General features: G+C 43.6%; 1 protein-coding gene across 1 annotated transcript in view; it reads left to right on the plus strand.

Annotated features, from left to right (window-relative positions):
• The window catches only part of MYO16 (myosin XVI), a 609,750-nt gene that overhangs the window by 566,780 nt on the left and 22,795 nt on the right, over window positions 1–20,175 (plus strand). The window contains 1 exon segment of the mRNA XM_043582911.1: window positions 15,219–15,310. Coding sequence (XP_043438846.1) covers window positions 15,219–15,310 — 92 coding nt within the window.

Raw genomic sequence — 20,175 nt, forward strand, 5'->3', positions numbered from 1 at the left:
TAAAATGGATGCCTTCAACTGGTGACCGGGTCATGTTCGTTATCTCCTCCTGTGTAAAAACTACTGCCTTCCAGAACTCAGAGGCTTAATTCAACAAAAGGCTATGTTTTCATACCTTCTGTGGGTCAGGAATCTGGCTGTGGCTGAGGGGAGTGCCTTTGTTGCAAGGTCCCCTGTGAGGCGGCTGTCAACTGACTGTTGGCCAAAACCCTAGTCATCTTGACGCTTGATGGAAAGGTGGCCCAATTTCAGGATCACTTACATGGCCGCTGGCAGGCCTCACCAGCCCACTCACACGGCCTTCGCCATAAGGGTGGCCTCGAACCAGGGCAGCTGGCCATGAGAGAGCAAGAAAGAGCATCTGGATGGGGGCCGTGGTCCTTACCTAGCCCACCCCTGCAGGCGACGCCCAGCACGTCTGCCACATTCTGTCTGTAGGTCATCCATGCCCGCTACCCGATGGGAGGGGGTTAGATGAGTTGTGAGTGCCTGGTGGTGGGCTCACTGGGGGCCATTGTATAGGCTGCCTGGCACGTGGATAAACAGCCAAAAAAGTTTGGTGGGGGCACTAACCTTACACGCCACGAAATGGGTGCCTCTCAAGCACGTTGCGCTAAGTGCAGAAGGAATCTGACATTGCCCAAGGCTGCGTGAGTGGCAGGGGATGGTCTGCTGTCTAGTTCCATCCAGGCAGCTGTAGCAAAATACCCAGACCTGGCGGCTCATCAACAGCAGAAGTATTTGCTCACAGTCCCGGATGTCCACGATCACGATCAGCAGGGCCGGTGCAGTCGGTGCCGATGTGGGCCCTCCTCCACCTGGCTGATTGCCAGTCTCTCTGTGTCCTCACAAGAATGGAAGGAATGAGCCAGGTCTCTGGGGTCTCTTTCAGAAGTGCATGAACCCCAGTCGTGAGGGCTCCAGCCTCATGACCTAACATCCTCTGAGAGGCCCTCCCTCCTAAAGCCATCACCTTGAAGGCTGGGATTCCAAAATAAACATTTGGGAGGAGGGGGCACAGACGCTCAGACCATAGCAGACTGCAGAAGGCCATGAATTGCTGTTGACAAACAAGAATGTACATGTTCCTCGAAATTTATAGATATCTTTCTGTCTATAAATGTGACTTTTCTTGAAACAAACAAAGCCTGAGTAGAATAAATAAAAACAAAACTGCTCCTAGGCATATCATAGTGAACCACGGGTAACTAAGAGTGAATCTTAAAAGCAGCCAGAAGTTAAAAAAAAAGACAAGTTCCAAAGAGCAACAATGGAAGTCCAAAGACACCAAAGTCACGTATGTCATGTGCTCAAATAAAATAATTGCCAAGCTAGAATTAAAAAAACAAAGTTAGGGGCGCCTGGGTGGCTCAGTCGGTTGAGCGGCCGACTTCGGCTCAGGTCACGATCTCACAGTCCGTGAGTTCGAGCCCCGCATCGGGCTCTGTGCTGACAGCTCGGAGCCTGGAGCCTGTTTCAGATTCTGTGTCTCCCTCTCTCTCTGACCCTCCCCCGTTCATGCTCTGTCTTTCTCTGTCTCAAAAATAAATAAACGTTAAAAAAAAAACAAAATTAATGTTTATTTTTGAGAGAGACAGAGTGCAAGCAGGAGAGGGGGGGGGGGGACGGACGCAGAATCCAAAGCAGCTCCAGGGTCCGAGCTGTCAGCACAGAGCCCCACACGGAGCTTGAACCCACGAACCCTGAGATCATGACCTGAGCCAGAGTCGGCTGTTTAATGGACTGAGCCACCCTAGTGTCCCTAGATTTTTATAAGCAACAAAAAACTTCTGTAAGAATGAAAAGGAGCTAAAGATAGTTTTAGAAAAAGGTAAGAACTGGGAGATGAAGCCCAGGCATACCCAAATTCTCAGAGATACAAACAGGAAAAAGAATGGAAAAAAAAGTGAAGTCAAGATTAAGCACAGATAACTCAAACTAGCTGTAATTTCAAAGGCCACCACAGAAGGAATAATAGTGGAGTATATAATTTCCAAACTAACAGAGAGGGTAAAGCAGACTAATAAAGGCCAGTCCACCCAAAAGTTGGCAAAAAAGAGGTAAACCGGAGATTTCTGGAAAACAGGCCAAATAGAAAGGTCGTAGATGGTAGACACAAAAGCCCCTTTGAAAATAAATAAACTCGAATTCCATGAAATTTTAAGAGACCCATTTAATGTGAATTTCCATTATAGATGAGTTGATTGGGGTGCCTGGGTGGCTCAGTCGGTTAAACATCTGACTTCGGCTCAGGTCATGATCTCACAGTTCATGGGTTTGAGCCCTCCGTCAGGCTCTGTGCTGACAGCTCAGAGCCTGGAACCTGCTTCAGATTCTGTCTCCCTCTCTTTCTGCCCCTGCCCCACTCATGCTCTGTCTCTTAAAAATAAATAAACATTAAATATTTTTTAAAAACATGCTATACTTTTTTTAAAAAAGTGAATTGATTAATACAATATTTTAAAGCCTAAAATTTCTGAAAACCATGTAAAACATGATGCTTAACATTTAAATGTGAGGGGAAAATACAGAATATTGTAACGAATGCCAATGAAAACATAACAGAACGCACAGGATACTGCTAGTGTCTTAATCAGTGGAAATGTACGTCTGTAAACCCATACATTACAAAAGAAGAAAGGCCAAAAATTGGGGTTTTTAAATGTCAACAAGTTTGAAACAGAACCACAAATTAAACACCAAGCAAGTAGGAGGAAAGATGTGACAAAGGTAAGAACTGTGTCACTGAAATTTATAACAAATAGGTAACAAATAACAAACCCAAAAGTTTTCAAACAAAAACAATCTTTGCAGCATGAATAAAATTGCCAAGTTTCCTGCAAGGGTGACAGGGAAATAAAGAAGGGGACCCAGAAGGCCAACTCTGGGGACAAAGAGACCTGCCACAGATCTTACAGAAATGAAAAATAATACTGAGTATTGTACAAACTGTTTGTGCCAAGACAGTTTTGCGAATTTACTTATTTATTTTTAATTTGTGGATTTAGATGAGGAGACACATTAAAAAACAAATACAACTAACCAAAATGGACCCCAAAAAAAAGGCTAAACAGTAACATAAATATTAAATTAATTGAATTTGTAATTGAACACTTTTCTATGAGGAAAACACTAGGCCCAAATGACTTTTCCAGTGAGTTGCCTCAAAATTTTAAAAAGGACGAAACAATGCCAATATTACACAAACTCTTCCAGAGACTAGGGATACAGAAGAAGGGGGGAATAAAGAAAAGCTTCCCAGCTTGCATAAATAACCACTTAATTTATGACGAACTTGGCATTGCAGGGCGCTGGGGGAAGGATAATCGATGGCTACCCATGTGAGGAAAACAGTGAACTTGACCCCTACTTGGTGCCCTACACACAAAAGATTTCTGGTGGATTAGACATCCAAGTGTCAAACATAAAATAAAATTTGTAGTAGAAAATATAGGATGATTTTTTTAACTTCAGAGTTAAGAAAAGAAAGAAGAACTTCTTACACAGGCCACAAAAGAGTGCTAACCACAAAGGGGAAAAACTGTGTGTGTGTGTGTGTGTGTGTGTATAAGTATACACATGTATTCAACACATTTAACTAATGAAGACTCATATTCAGAGTTTACTTATAAACAAGACTATTGAATAGGAAATTGTTTGGGGACATTAATAAGCACAAACATTTTTCAGAGCCCAACTTCGTTGGTAATTAGAGAAAATGCACGTGAAAAGCACAGGAGAATGACACACAACACAACACAACCTGCAGAATGGGAGTACTGAGCGCAGGGGAGGAGGGGCTGCGGGAGGAGGGGCTCCTAGGAAGGGGAGCTGGTGGGGGAGCGGGGTTGAGAGATAGGGGAGGGTATCTGAGGAGGAGGGGCTCCGGGAGGGGGGTGCTGGGGAGGAAGGGCTCCAGGGGGGTGGGACTCTGGAAAGGAGGAGGGGGTTTGGCGAGGGAGGGGCTGGGGGGAGGGGCTCCAGGAGGGAGGGACTCTATGCATCCCCCATAGGGATGTCCCCATCCTGTGTCAGAAGTCCCTCTAGGTCCAGGAGAACATAAGGAGGCTGGGGGTGCAGCTTCTAGGCCTAGTACATTGCCCGCCCACGTGTGCTCTCCGCCAGGCTCCAGAGCAGGAGGAGGACAGCGGGTGTAGGATGAAAACCAGGCAGGGCATTGCAGTGACAAGTCACAGGTTACCTGGAGGGACCAGAGGTAGGTAGTCGGTGGGGACAGAGCATTAAGGTCTCCAGAGCAGTGTGGGGATTCTCTGTTGACACTCGGAAAAAAGATTGTTGGAATCACATGCAAGGAGAAAAACCCAAATGTGTTTAGGAATCTCACCCACCATATTAAGCAAGGATAATGAATAATGATCAAAAGTAGGCAGATCACAAGGCAGAGGCTTTTTGGTGCAATGGAGGTGTGGGGTGGGAGGTGGCAGTAAGTATCTTACATCAGTAAGATACAGAAGGATTTTTCTACCAGCAAGAAAGACCGCTAGAAAAAGGAAACCACTGACCGAATTGTATTGCCACCGCGAACAGACCAAAGTTCAGCAAAGACTGATGCAGGCTCTCGGGACCCCATAGTATTGTCCTGCCTTTAAAAAAAAACACGTTTCTTTATTTATTTTGAGAGAGGGACAGCACAAGCAACGTGGGGGAGAGGGGGCAGAGAAAGAGGGAGAGACAGAATCCCAAGCAGGCTCTGCCCTGTCAGCACAGAGCCCAACGCAGGGCTCGATCCCGATCCCGGGAGATCATGACCTGAGCTGAAGTCAAGAGTCAAACACTTAACCAGCTGAGACACCCAGGTGCCCCAGTTTTGACCTTTCTAAACATTGTCTCCTGACTGAATTTCACAGCTTTTAAAAATAACATATTATTAATGTGGCATTTATAATTTCATGCATGTTATGAAAATTATACATGTTTTAGAATAGTGCGAAGAACAATTCTTTTAGGGAAGAATAATAAAGAATAAAAACTACCATCAATCCTATTACCTAGAAATACTCCAAAAATGTCTATTATTCCACTGTGTTGAGTTTTATTTTTTCACACAAATGTGTGTATCTACATCGTATATTTGGGGTTATTTTTATAAAGTTTGAGTTATACATGGATGTAGTTTTACTGTTCTGCTCCCCCCATTTGGAATACCGTGGTATATCTCTGTGTCAACAACTACAAATCTGAGTTGATTACAGATAGCCATACGTGTGTTCAGTACATGCACTCCATCCTTTAGGGCTGCCAGGATTTACAGTAAATAAGCTGTCAGACAGCAAGATTATCTCCCACTTTTCCACCCTTGAGACAACATCTTAATTAAAAGAAGAATTTTGTAAAACTCCCCATGTCAATGTTTGACGTTCACATCTATGTGCATCTGTTTAGCTGGACGTATACAGATACGATCTTCCTTTTTTTTTTTTTTTTTTTTTTTGAGATACAATCTTTCTTTTAAGATGGTGAATTTCTGGGGAGTTAGGGTGGCTCAGTCTGTGAAGCATTCACCTCTTGATTTCCTCTCAGGTCATGATCTCACGGTCCTGAGATTTAGCCCTACATCAGGCACACTGGGTGTGAGTCCTGTTTAAGATTCTGTCTTTTCCTCTTTCTCTGGCCCCACCCCCGACCGCACATGCACTCGCTCTCTCTGAATAAATTAATACATACATACATACATACACACATACATACATAAAGTAAAAATTTTTTAAATTAAGAAAAATTAAGATGGTTACTTTCTGAAATCTCTGATGGGAGAAGTAATTCCTTTGAGAGGAGGTAAAGATAACAAAAACAATTGCATGCCCTTATATTGAACTTAAATAGCCCTAATATAATAAAAATGGAATTTGAGTGACAATAATAGCCAGCAAGTATGCGATAGAAGTATATTTCACAAGGACTACACGTACCTATTAAGAAAGTAATTAATACCTGTTTTACTTGCAATTTTGGAGGATTTAAAGATTACCACTAAACAAAAAAAAAAAGGAATTTAAAATATGTTAGAATGACCAAAACTGAATACACATCTATTTAAGAAAGATGACCTTATTCTCATTCGTTTTTGCTAAAATTTCACCCAATGTCCTTCTCCCTAGCTCCTTGGGTGAAGTTTATCCTACCATAAAGAAAAAGAAAATAGAAACTTCTTGTCACCAAATTATTTAATTTGTCTGTGTCTTGAGTCAAAAGCCAAATGTTATGGCTTGGACAATAATCCTGGAAAACCTCATACAAAAATCTGTGAGTTTTACTCTAAAAATCAAAGTAAAGTCAAAAACCAATGGAACAAACAAAAAATCCTCTAGCCCCAGATGGAAATTTTTGTGGAATACATTGCCTGAAATTAATAGTATCACATTAAATATGTAGGGCTCTCGGGCTTCTCAACTTCAGCATCTGACAAATGTTCAGGCCCTAGAACACACTACCCCTTAAATCTCATAGGGACCAGAGTTTAAAATAAAGCTAGTTCTGAGTTGTCATTAATTGATGATCCCTTGGAAATAATCAGGAGCCACATGCACAAAAGGAAAATTATTTTAGTTGGGATTTCAGTCTTTCAAAGCCACTTGCCACGTTTATGTGGTTCTACTTTCGTGAACACCATGGATGTCCCAGCTCCTGCCACCTTCTCATCATCATTACAGCATCGGGCACCGTGCCGTGGATACTTAGCACTGGGTAAGCACTTACCGACCGGGGCCATGTTGCATGTTACGCAGGGACCAGTGAGTTCTGTGCAGGGTGTGGAGTCAGAAAACTTCTGCCCATCAGTATGATAAGAACTGACCCGATATGACACCTGTGCCACGCCTGATGTAGGTGTGACCCATCCTCGCTCTGAAAGCGGTTACTGGTACCGATTCCTAATTCACCAGGGATGGTCAGTGTGCTTTCCAAATAAAGACACAAGATGGAAATAAATGTTTAAAATAACTTGGAATTCTAATTGAATCAGAAATAGTGTTATTTTTCTAGGAAATGATTTATCTTGAATGCCAGGATCTGCATGCTACCTCTGCTTCCCAGAAATAATTCTGTTTGTTCGTTTGCTGAAATATAGTTATGTGTGGGTAATTATAGCTATCATTTACTTTAATTGCCATCCTTTTATTGATGTGAACACAGACTTAGATCTTTTTTGGTATACTTAATTATTCCCTGGACTTGTGGTTATTTATCATTAGATTAAAGAACAGTTTTCAGTGTTAGGACATTTTCGTTGTATCACACAAAATATTGTGAGTATAAAGATGTTTATTTCGTGGGGGACATAAAGACATAAAGAAGTTCCAGCCAGGCCATTTTATGTTCAGTATGATTTGCTTGCTTGCTGCTCAGTGAATATACATTTTATTGCTGGGCATCAGGAAACAAATGGCAACTAAAGAACACAGTCATTACATTTGATTTTACATTTGTCATTCTGTGAAGACTATCTCTCTTTTTATTTGCGTTATGTTTATCGTCGGTGCGCAGTAAGGGTTATCTGGGTGTAAAGGGCTTTCCGTGGGGACGGACTGGATGGGACGCTCTGGGACCTGGAACTCTGCATTTTTTGTAGATTCCGTATTGAACCGAGCGCCACTGGAGCACCAAACCCCAGTGATTCTGGAAACATCTAAAAACGGCTTTCATCAGCCCTGCTCGAGGTAGATGTGGAATGCTGGCAGGGCTCCTCTGGTTGGAGCCCGTGAAAAACATTCGCATATACGTTTTACAACATCACTTTGTTTATGGGAATTGTATAGATTCTTTGGAACTCATACTGTTGTCTGACTCAAAAGCTGACTGCCAGGAGGAAGCAAGCCTTCACTTGACAATCTGGAATATTGTGCAATTATCTATTTTCAGCAGCAGAAGGTAGCTTTGCAAAGAAAGCCAGCTTCTCGGGCATGTAGAAAGCCCTGCCCCACTCCTTCTGGCTAAAAATATTTTGAAGTCATATTGAATAATTGCTAATTTGGACTCCATTTAATTAAATCTCCTCCACTGTAGTTAAGAAGTCCCGATTAAAAACAGCTGGATTCAAAGGCTGACTGTTCTTTCCTGGCAACGCTGCATTGTTCCTGTTTGCCTGTGCTCAGGCCCCAGCTCTGAGGTTCATTGATTCCATGGCTGTGAGCAAATTACTTAACCTTTCTGGTCCTCTGTTTTCTCATCTTAAAAATGGGGATAATCAAGGGACCTGCCGTATGGGATTGTTATGAGGATCTGGTACAATGATGCCACCCCAAATAGTGCTCTATATACATTACCTACATACATAATACACAGATATCAGAAAAGCTTAGGTTTCTTGGAGCTGGAAGATCACTGAAAAATGTGTCCAATAAAAACAAAAATGCATGATGTCGATAAGGCACAAGGCCGCGAATTAATTTGTCCAAGACCAGACAGACTGTAATGCTAGAATCTATGCTAATGACATCGACCCCAATACACACATGCATAGAGTCAAACTCGCATATCATTTTGGTGGAATGAATGGATGTCGGGATTTATGGGAGCGTTCCAGGAAAAGTTCTGTTTAATCCCTTGGAGGGTTCGAAGATTCAAAATAATATAAAGGACAGAATGGCCTGAAGAAGCCTAGTGAGAGGCAGGTGCACATCAGTCACAAAGCATTTATTAAGCACCAGTTGCATGCAGGCATTGTGCAACGCGTGCAGAGCAGTAGGAAGTCTAAGCAAATCACGAGGTGCTCTTTGGGTATAAGCAGAGCATATGTAGCGCATTAGCATTGTGTGTCAAGAGAGATCACAGAACAGGGCAGCCAGTGACAAGTGTCAGGTCAACCACACAAAAAAGGAGTGCTCTGGTGTTGCCACCACGTGGAGGAAGAGATTCACGAGGGCTGGGATTTTACAGATGCTCCTGGTGAGGATTGGGATTTTTAAAATGAAGGAGATTCAGACTAGAAGGGCACACCTTCCAGGGAAGAAAATCTATCTCCGTGGCGGGATGGGAGTGAGCTACTTTGATGGCGTAGGTCAGTGAATAAGATGGTGTTGAATGCCAGTTCAAAGAGTGTCTCTGGAAGACTGGTCTTTGCTTGGAGAGGGTGGGGCACCATACATCGGCTCTTTTGGAGAAACCTCCCTGATTGTGTTACTCAGGGTGAAGAGTGGAACAAAACCTGAGGTTGGGAACAGCACGTGTGTGTTGGTCCTGTTAACACCAAGGAGAATGTTCCAGGATGGACTGGGATAGGAGGGAGAGAACAGCGCACTCTTTCACAGAAGAAACGGAGTTCTGAGAGGTTTATATTGTGGGTTGGGTTTGGAGTTCAAGCGATGAGAAGGACTTCTGGCGGTAGACAGTCGTGACATAAATGCTGGTGATAATTCGGGAGTCTAAGGGGAGCTCCAGGAGGGAAAGATAGGGAAGGCAGGATTTTCACGGGAGCTGGAGAAATGGGGATCATTTGCAGCATCAGAGGAAAAGTTTTAAAGAGAAATGAGGAAAAAATCTGACCACAAAACCATGTGGAGTGCCAAGCTTTGAGAAACGTACTTTGAGAAGGACCGGCGTGGAGATACGGAATAAATGATCAGAGACGGGAACGCCAGCATGCAGTTTCACAAAAACCAGGAGAATCATGACTTTGAGATCGGAGGTATTTGGTAAGCTGGGAGGACACGCAAGGAGAATCATATATTGCTATCAACTAAACATACTTGGGTCCCAACAGAGCCTCAGGGATTGTGGCTGGCAGATTCTAAGGGGTTCATTACTTAAGACTCAGAGCCACACCAACCTCTCCAGCCTGCCCTATTCTTCTCTTCTTAGAAGGCTCTACATAAACCCACGGGGTTTTATGCGTAGACTTCACCGCCGCAGAGTCTCTCCCTTTTCAAAATCACCTTACAAACTCAGGGAAGTCCAGGGCCTGGATCCACACTGCACATGATGAGGAGAGTGTCCTAAATACCGGGATGCTCCGGGGAAGGATGAATTGACAAAGCTCTGAGCAGCACCCACTGCTCAGGGAGAGGAGCAGGGAGCCTCCTCCCTCTACCTGGCCCCTGGATCAAGGCTGATGACTTCCTGACTCCCCCCTGCCAAGCCCCAGTGCCAAACAGCATGTTGTACAGAGTGCTGCCATCTATTACTTGGCCCAGATCAGCAGGTGGGGAATGCCTTCTTGAAGTCTCTGCATGCTTTCTTTGAACAGAAGAGCTGGGTATCTGGAGGGTAGGACAGGGACAGTTTCAGAAGATCTTAGCCCTTGCTCTAATTTGGACAAGCATGGCTCCTTAAACGGATGGTTTCATATCAAATGGACATGCTTAGCATTTTGAGGCCCACTGTTGCCACTGTAGTAAGAATGTGTTGAGGACACAGAACTACATCCACTGGGAATTATCACCACAGAATGGGGTCTGGGGACAAGGCTGTGGCTGCAAGAAAACAAAAGCACGTTCATGAGTATGTGCGAGCAATTGTCCGTGGTAGAAGCCTTCAATAGAAGTCAACAAATAAAGGTTCCAGATTGACCTTCGATGGCCCCAACACTGATCAAGAACCTTTAACTTGGTAGGAACACAGTAGAATTCTTTACCCCAAGACTTGGGGCCTTTTCTGGGGTCTTTGGCTAGCTGACAGGTGTAATGACACAATTGCTACATCTTTTCTTTCTTTTTTTCAAAGCTAATGAGAAGTAAATGAAACAAAATTGAAATAACGAACATCCCAAAGCTTGGTCATGGGCACGTGGACTTTTCTTGTGTATTCTCTTGACTCTTATATGTGTATGAAATTTCAGTAACAAAAAGTTTTGAAATATTTGTTATCTTGACCAATAAGGTGGCTAAGTTATTGTACCTTTATGTGCATTTCTTTGGGTACTTAATGAAAATGAACATGTTCATCATTTAGGGGCCGTATACTCTCTTTCCTCTCTATACATATTCTTTTCCCATATTTTAAAATCTGCCTGTAGGTCCTTTATTTTGGTTTGTAGGATGTTTTAAGAACAATAGAGCCTTTTATTTAGTGTATTTAAATATTCTGTATTCTTTTTCATTTTTTAATATTTTATATTTATATATAAAATTTATGTAAAATATTTGTATATGTATAAATTTTTATGATTTTTGGCATATGTTTATTTTTAAATGTTCAAATAGAGATAGTAATACAATTTCCTCCACATTTTTTTTTCTTCTGGTGTCACTTTTAGATTATTTGCCTTTAACACGTGCTGCTTCCAATATGACAATAAGATAGAAATCTTTTTGGTCAAAAACAAAGCGGAACAAAACTCTGCCTTCTAACATCGTCTGCACCTCCAGGGCTGCCTGGCTATTACTTTATCTGCTGCTTCCACTTGCTGGGTATATTGGCCCAAGTGGGGTTCTCCCACCTGTTTGCTACAGACATCCAGGCAGGGTTTTCTGCACCCCAGACTGGTCAGTCTCAGCTTCTCCCCCAACCTGCACCTGCCCAAGGGGAGGAGATACCATCCATGCCAAGGTTTCCAGCACTGCTTTCTTCTCCCTGACCCCCCCCCTCCACACCGGGGTCCCCACACATTCACCTGCCCCACACTGACACCCTCTGTCCCTACCCTGGTGACCCTGCCACAGGTTCTGGGATCAGTGATTTCTTTAGTCAACAGGTAAGAAATGCCTCTTCACTCACCACTCAGGTAAAATGGCGTCACATCCCGTCCCCTCTGGAAACCCACAGTGTTGTCTGTGGCTTACAGGCTACTGTCAGACGTCTGTGAGATGGCATGTGAAGTGCTTGCCCTTGATCTCTCTACCTTCCAGCACATTCTGCAGGGGCCCCCACTGACCACACCCTCTCAGTGGTCCTTTCTTGAGGCATGGAACCATCTGGAACTTCTTCCCTGGAGCTCTCCCAAGGAGGTCCATCTCACCTTCTTGACCATTCGGAGCCTTCTCATCCCGGAATGCCCAGACCCTTTGGCGTCCCCACCATCACATTCCCCTAATCCCCTCCATCATAATTCATCCCTGCTCTCTCCAGGATGCTGACTAACCCACAAATCACCCTGCCGTGTGTTCTGGTGGAAGGCCACTCCTGTGCAATGGCAGGACTTTCCTTTAGTCATCGTATTTCCCAGTGCCTTATTCAGACAATGACCACAAATACTTCTTAACTTTCTTTATGACGTGATATATAGCACATTATGCTATTGATTTGGCTCTGAGTTTGTATCCTCGGCACACTGAGTTTCTGTTTTATTTGGGGCGCAAACTTCTGATTTATAATTTAGTTTTGGAAAATGGATGACACCTTTCTCCCCCACCGTCCAATTCCTGGAACCCAGTGCTCCAGAAGGTGGACGTCTGTCCTTGCTTGTCAGTCAGCTCCCTGTTTCCCCCACCAGCCCCCACACCTCTGACACTCCTGATACACATGAATCCCGGACTCGGCTGTGCCCTCCTGCCTGGACACCCAGTTTTTGCTGACTCCCTGCTTATTTGGATGCCTGGGATTCCAATTTATGACTGATCTCAGATGTCCATCATTCCTCCCTCCTGGTTTAGTTTCCAGATCACTCAAACACTGATTGATTGGCCCCTTTCCCACACCTGCTATGCCAGTCTCTAATATAATTTCCCCTGGCCAACTTCAGACATTGCTGTTGCTTGTGGCCAGGACCCATCTTGCCCCATGACTTCCATGTGTAGGCCTGTCCCTTTCCAGGTGCTGGCCCCAGTGTGCCTGGTCTCGATGAAGCTAACCTTTCCATGCCAAGGCCTTTGTATCTGTAACAGGAAGATTGACTGGGGGTAGGGGGGCTTGTTATGTGCTGATAGGGTTCTGTGGACTTCCTGGGGAGCTCACTCACTCCTGATCTGAAAAGGCGTGCTGTGATTTCCTAATGATCTTGAATTTGGGAAGCCGGTATATGTCTGATCAATTATACCATACTGGTTAATTACAATTTTAGAGAAGAGCAGCTATCACTTCATAATTTAAGGCCCCTGGATTGAGCTCATTCCATCAGGTAATTTTCCTCTTTTCATGTTTCCATCTTTTTTTTTAATATGAAATTTATTGTCAAATTGGTTTCCATGCAACACCCAGTGCTCATCCCAACTGGTGCCCTCCTCAGTGCCCATCACCCACTTTCCCCTCCCTCCCACCCCCCATCAACCCTCAGTTTGTTCTCAGTTTTAAAGAGTCTTTTATGGTTTGGCTCCCTCCCTCTCCAACTTTTTTTTTCCTTCCCCTCCCCCATGGTCTTCTGTTAGGTTTCTCAGGATCCACATAAGAGTGAAAACATATGGTGTCTGTCTTTCTCTGCCTGACTTATTTCACTTAACATAATACCTTCCAGTTCTATCCACGTTACTGCAAATGGTCATTCTTTCTCATTGCCAAGTAGTATTCCATTGTGTATATAAACCACATCTTCTTTCTCCATTTGTCAGTTGGACATTTAGGCTCTTTCCATAATTTGGCTATTGTTGAAAGTGCTGCTATAAACATTGGGGTACAAGTGCCCCTATGCATCAGTACTCCTGTATCCCTTGGGTAAATTCCTAGCAGTGCTATTTCTGGGTCATAGGGTAGATCTATTTTTAATTTTTTAAGGAACCTCCACACTGTTTTCCAGAGTGTCTGCACCAGTTTGCATTCCCACCAACAGTGCAAGAGGGTTCCTGTTTCTCCACATCCTTGCCAGCATCTATAGTCTCCTGATTTGTTCATTTTAGCCACTCTGACTAGAATGAGGTGTTATCTCAGTGTGGTTTTGTTTTTTTTTTTTAATTTTTTTTCAACGTTTTTATTTATTTTTGGGACAGAGAGAGACAGAGCATGAACGGGGGAGGGGCAGAGAGAGAGGGAGACACAGAATCGGAAACAGGCTCCAGGCTCCGAGCCATCAGCCCAGAGCCTGATGCGGGGCTCGAACTCACGGACCGCGAGATCGTGACCTGGCTGAAGTCGGACGCTTAACCGACTGCGCCACCCAGGCGCCCCTCTCAGTGTGGTTTTGATTTGTATTTCCCTGATGAGGAGTGACGTTGAGCATCTTTTCATGTCCTGTTGGCCATCTGGATGTCTTCTTTAGAGAAGTGTCTATTCATGTCTTTTGCCCATTTCTTCACTGGATTATTTGTTTTTTGGGTGTGGAGTTTGGTGAGTTCTTTATAAATTTTGGATACTAGCCCTTTGTCTGATATGTCATTTGCAAACACCTTTTCCCATTCTTTCAGTTGCCTTTTAGTTTTGTTGACTGTTTCCTTTGCAGTGCAGAAGCTTTTTATCTTCATGAGGTCCCAGTCGTTCATTTTTGCTTTTATCTTTATGAACAAGTCACTTGTGACTCTCAACCCCTGTCTCCTGTTGGTGCTGAGTCAGTGGTGGTTTTGCCACCAGGGGGACATTTTTTGGCTACCTCAGTTGTGAGGTGCTACTACCATATAGGGCAGAGACCAGAGATGCTGCTAACCATCCCACAGTGCACAGGGCAACCCCACAACGGAGAAACTTCCAGCCCAAAGCGCCAGCTGCGCTGAGGTGGAGAAACCCTGTTTCTATCGTGAGGGATCACTGATAAAATCCTTTGGTGCCTATGGGGACTTCTGTAGTATTTCAGTGGGGGCTATCCATGTCCTTGAACCCTCTATTTGTCCTGCAAGGCTGGTGATGAATTGGTCTGCTGGGGGTGGGCAGCTACCGTGGCCTTTTCCTCATAGGAGTCCACCAAGCCCTTCCTCCCCATTGTGTGTGAACACCAGCCAATAGAGTTCGTGTGACGCGTAGAGTCGATAATGTCTGGTCTGTCCTCCACTCCCCTCTTCGCCTCCCTGCGGCCCAAATGAGATGCCAACTTTCCACTGTAGTGGCCCAAGGTACCCGTTCACTCTCTGAGGCCTTTAGGCTCCTCCCGCTGCTGTCGCTGCTTCACCAAACTATCCTCAGTTTCCCCTACAGTACTTCTCTGCTCACTTTGTGCCATTATGGAACATTTCCTCACCATCCCTTCATTGCTTTTTTCAACATCTTGCCTCTTTTATTTAATGGAATTGCAACAGTATTTTGTGTTCCCATGTTTCCTTAGGAAATTTTTATCCAATGAGTATTTGCTGACCATCATTTCCATCCACGAGATGTAAAAAGTCGACTTTTTTGCAGTAAGTACGCAGCTTTTTTTATTTGGGGGAAGGACACCCAACTTAACCTCGACTTGGTGTTGACCTCAACAGGTTTACCTGAAGAAGAGGGGTTCCCCAGATTTTCTGTGAGCACCTTCACGACCTCATCATTTCAGAGACAGAGAGAGACCCACACCACTCAGGTAAGGACCCTCAGATATTCACATTTGGAGTGACAGCTGGAAATAAGTTACAACCAGAGACTTGGTGTGGCATGACCAAGAATGTACGTTCCTCCTGGACTAGACCACACGGTTGCTCTCACTCTGGCCCTAAGTATCTCCAGCTCAACATCCCTCTCTCTCTCTGTCAGCAGACTCCAGCTCTCTGCTGGTTAGAAGGGGAAGAAGAAGAATGCCCAAAACAAACAAAATGTAATACTTTTAAATTGAATAGTGTAGACATAATTTATGTTGTGGTCTTTAAAAAATCACTGTCAGATGAAGACGATGTTATGTCCACTGAGTGATGCTAACATAGTTTCCGCATTTGACTTCCGCTAAAATAGGACTCTGAGGGCAAAGAGCACAGAAATAAAATGCTTGAGGCACCTGTGGTGTTACGGCATGCCATCCTATCTCGTTGACTGCCTCTAAATTCCACATAGCCCAGATTGATGTAAAATATAGCATATCGGGGCACATGGTCAAGCACACGACTCTGGATCTTGGGGTCGTGAGTTCAGGCCCCACGTGGGCATAGAGCCTACTCTAGGGGCACCTGGGTGGCTCAGTTGGTTAAGCGTTTGACTCTTGATTCCGGCTCAGATCATGATCTCACAGTTCCTGGGATCAAGCCCACATCGGGCTGTGCACTGACCGCAGGGATACTGCTTGGGATTCTCCCTCTTTCTCTCTCTGCCCATCCCCCACTTGTGTTTTCTCCCTCCCTCTCTCTCTCTCTCTCTCTCTGTCTGTCTCTCTGTCTCTCTCTCTCAAAATGCATAAATGTAAAAAAATAGGTAAATAAAATGTATCGTATGATCAGGACACTATAAAGCCAAAATGAGATTACAGTTCACAAAACCGTTTTTGACATGTTTCAGTGATTTTGTGTATATGCTTAATGTGTTTGGCTTTAAAAAGTTCACCAAACTAAAGAAGATTATCGCTTCAAGAAAAAAGCAAACAAAAAAAAAAAAAACCAACGACACCACTAGTGTGTTTAGAAAGAAAAAGGATTTATATCATATAATTTAGTGTTCTTTGAATGCTGAATTTTAAAATATTTAAAATACTGTTTTTGGTCATTATCTTCAAAAAGATGACTTTGCATTTCAAGGTGAAACATGCCCAACAATGTATCAAAGAGCTTGTTATCAACAGGGTCAAAATTATTGCTTTAGCAACAGGGTTCTTATTTTGTATGGAGCTATAGTACCACTTTGATGATGTCAAATATCTACATCAAAATCTTTTTAAAAAACTCAGTGGAGTATCCAGATGCTTCCATAAAGTCGACAACCCAGCCACTGATCTGTTTTCCTCTGCATACTTGGCATTATATAGATAAGTCTATTGGCATCAGCTGAGATTTTTTCCAAATAACACTGGTGAGGTAGTGAGAAAAATCAATAACTTTAATCTTAAAAATAAATCTTACAGTATGCAGTCGGCTCAAATCACTTGCACTGATGTATAGGTACTGAAATAGAAAGAAAATGCTGATAGGCTACAATAACGGATCGTCCTATCTCCCCTCTGGTCCTTAGAGGTGTATTGACTTTACTTTGTAAGCCTTTACAGATGCTTTATCTGAGAGAATTCACAGGGGGAGCCTACTTGTAAGGAACACTGGTTTGATTTTTATTAGAAGACTGACTCCTATACTTCAGAGCACAGATGCCGGCCACCTGACACCCTTTCCGGGGCTCCCACTATAACGTGGTTCATAGAGAAAGGGTTAATTTTGAAAGAAGGTAACTTCTTCCCTGGTCTTGCATGGGTTTGGCTAAGAAGCAAACAGAGATGGGAAAGATCATGAGGAATTAGTGTCCATTCCTACCTGTCAGCGGGGACTTTTTGTTCAGATGCAAACAGTCTTGGCTGGCAGTCATCTCACAGTGCCTTTCTTCAAGGGAGCAGGAAACCAGGCTCATTGTCTTCCCTGTAAAGTGCGGGGGATTCTCATGCTAGGACACGTTTCTCGCTGTTGAAAAGCTGTAAGAGTTATGTGAAATTGCGCATTTAATGGCCACACGTCTTTCTGCGAAAACGACTCTTGTGTGACATATTCCACAGGAAATACGGACACATACAGGCACATCGCATTTTAAATTTTCTACTAATGCAATTAGATAAGAATTCTATAAAATCAGCCCTCGACTGATTGGGTATGTAGCAGTAAAATTAAATGTTGACTACAAATTGAATTTCTCTTTGTGGAGGTCTAGAGTTTAATTGGCATCATCAAGGATTTTAGTGAAATCCCTTTAAGAAAGATAAAATGCGTGTGCATTATTGTAGATAAAGAAAACAGGAAACAGATTCAGTCATTTGCCAAAGATCATAGGGAAAATTCGGAGTGTATGGTTTGAATGGGTATCAAGATCAAATGTCCTGTTTCTGAGAATGAACGTGACCAAAACCCATTAAAAGGACTGCAGGAGTCATCCAACTTTTTCACACAGTTTGAAAACTTTTTGGTCAGGACAAAAACCTAAGTAGCCATGGTGGACATTTATGACTTGGCTTTTTAGCTGCCAGTCACATGCTGAGATTTCTCACGATGAAAACAGAAAGGGAGAGGCTCATCCTTCCTTCCCTCCTTTGTGAGGTAGACGATACGTGTGAGGGGGGCTCAGCCAATCTGTCAACCGTGGATTATGGCGTGAGAGACATATGATGGAAGGGATGAGAAGAGTAGATGTCACCAAGGAAGTGACATGTGGCAGAGGTGACTTCCCTCTGGGGCAGCTGTCAGGCAGTGTTACGATGACCTCCGGGCACTGAATCCACTTGGATTCCTGCCCACTTGCCACACACTTTCCTTCTCACTCCAGTCTCTCTCTCTCACCTTCCAGTGAAGGTCTGACCTGTTCAGATGTCCAGAATTACTTTTCATGGCTCGCAAATAAGAATTTTCACTGATACCGATATAAACGTGGAACGTTTTCTCATGAGGGTAGTGCCTCAGCAAAGACTAGTAGTCTCTTTCCTCAAGGTGCAGGCGAGAGACAATGTAGTTTATGTTCTTTTCCATCATAACATTTCTTACAATTTGCAAAACATAATGACTTCACAGAAATGTAGTAAAAATAGGGACGCCTGGGTGGCTCCGTCGGTTAAGCATCCAACTTCAGCTCAGGTCATGATCTCACACTTCGTGGGTTCGAGCCCCACGTTGTGCTCTGTGCTGACAGCTCAGAGCCTGGAGCCTGTTTCGGATTCTGCCTCTCCCCCTCTGTCTACCCCTCCCTTGCTCGCATTCTGTCTCTCTCTCTTTCTCAAAAATAAACAATTTTTAAAAAGTAGTGAAAATATATTGCCCTTGAAATATTTGAAAATAATGAAAGCTGGGACCTTAGCCATATCGTGAATGTGGCTGTGTTCGTTGTTGCTCCTTATAGCGAAGGCTCTGTAGGTCCTTGCTGTGGAGCGAAATAGAATAGCCATGACCTTACACAGCCAGCAGTGAGTGTGTGATACCTTGCAATCCCGCACGCTGGCCCTGATGGGGGCTTTGTGGCACTTCCCAGCGCTCAACTCTGCAATCCCAGAGATCCAGGTCGGTTTTGAAATTAGATGGTGTTTATAAAAATAATATGCCATTTATCTACTGGCTATTTTATGAGATGTATAGTAGCTTTTTTAAAAGAGTGTGTGCCATTTGGCATGAAAAGATCCGTCCGAAGTAACGCAGCAGCAGGAGACTCAGCAGTGAGGGAAACACTGAGAGCACCTTCCAACCCAGAGTGACTTAGCTCTTTTCGTCGTGATTGCAATCCTCTGCTGACTCAGAAGGCCGGGTAACCTGACACAGGAACCCCGTGGATTATAAATAGAGCAAAATCATGAACCCCGTGGGGGAGGGACCCAAAGGCAGGAGGGTACAAGGAGGGAAGGGATAAAATAGAATTCTCAGTTCTTGCCCTCAGCCTGAAGTCGATTTATACACCTGTTTAGGGCTCTACACCTGCTATTGACAAATGGGCCACTTTCTTTTTTCACTTGAGCGTACCTTATGTATGTACATTCTCATTTTACCTTTACTACCGTCCACTTCTCACCATTGATTCCTCTCAGGTTTTGTTCTCCTCGACGACATTGTGTGGTTCATGATCTTTGAATTTCATCGTGGGCAGTTATCATATTACTTACCAAACTTTTTGTTACGATTTTTTAAAGAGCGTAAAAAGTTATCATTAATATCTGTCATATTCAAATATCCATCGTAAGAAATCATTGGTGGGCTCGGATAAAAGAGTGGCAGTCCAGCACCCAAGAGCTTCATGAGTATTTAGCCCACTCAGACCACCGCCACCAAAGATAAGCAGAAACATAATCAATGTCAATTGATCCACAGTCAAGAGACAAATTGTTATGTGGTTTGTTTTACTGAACCAGCAAAGAAACCTTTTTGTAATGTCACATATCAACAAAGTGAAGACTGGTGGGGGCACTAAATAAAGCCAGGGCCTTCTCAGTATTTCATCGTATTTGTCACGTGAATGCCTGATAGGTATCATGGCAGAGAAACAGTGCTAGATAAAATAACAAAATGTAGACACACTCAATCATTAAGGGAGGATTCTAAAGCACATGGTGGGAAATAGAAATTAGATAACTGTTTCAAAAGGCAAGGTATAAATATTTCATTTATAAGCTGCAAACACGAGACGAGACATAGCATGGGAGGCTCGTTCACACAGCTGAGGTTTCAGGGAATCGGCACGCACCCCTCGTGACTTCCATAGTACGTGCCAGAAATGAAGGCAGTAAATTAATTTGATGGTATGAGTTGAGTGGCAGCATTTTCTTTTTTTTTTTTTTTTCTAATTTTTTTTTTC

The sequence above is a fragment of the Prionailurus bengalensis genome, chromosome A1 (genome assembly GCF_016509475.1).
Source record: "Prionailurus bengalensis isolate Pbe53 chromosome A1, Fcat_Pben_1.1_paternal_pri, whole genome shotgun sequence".
NCBI classification, from domain to species: Eukaryota; Metazoa; Chordata; class Mammalia; order Carnivora; family Felidae; genus Prionailurus; species Prionailurus bengalensis.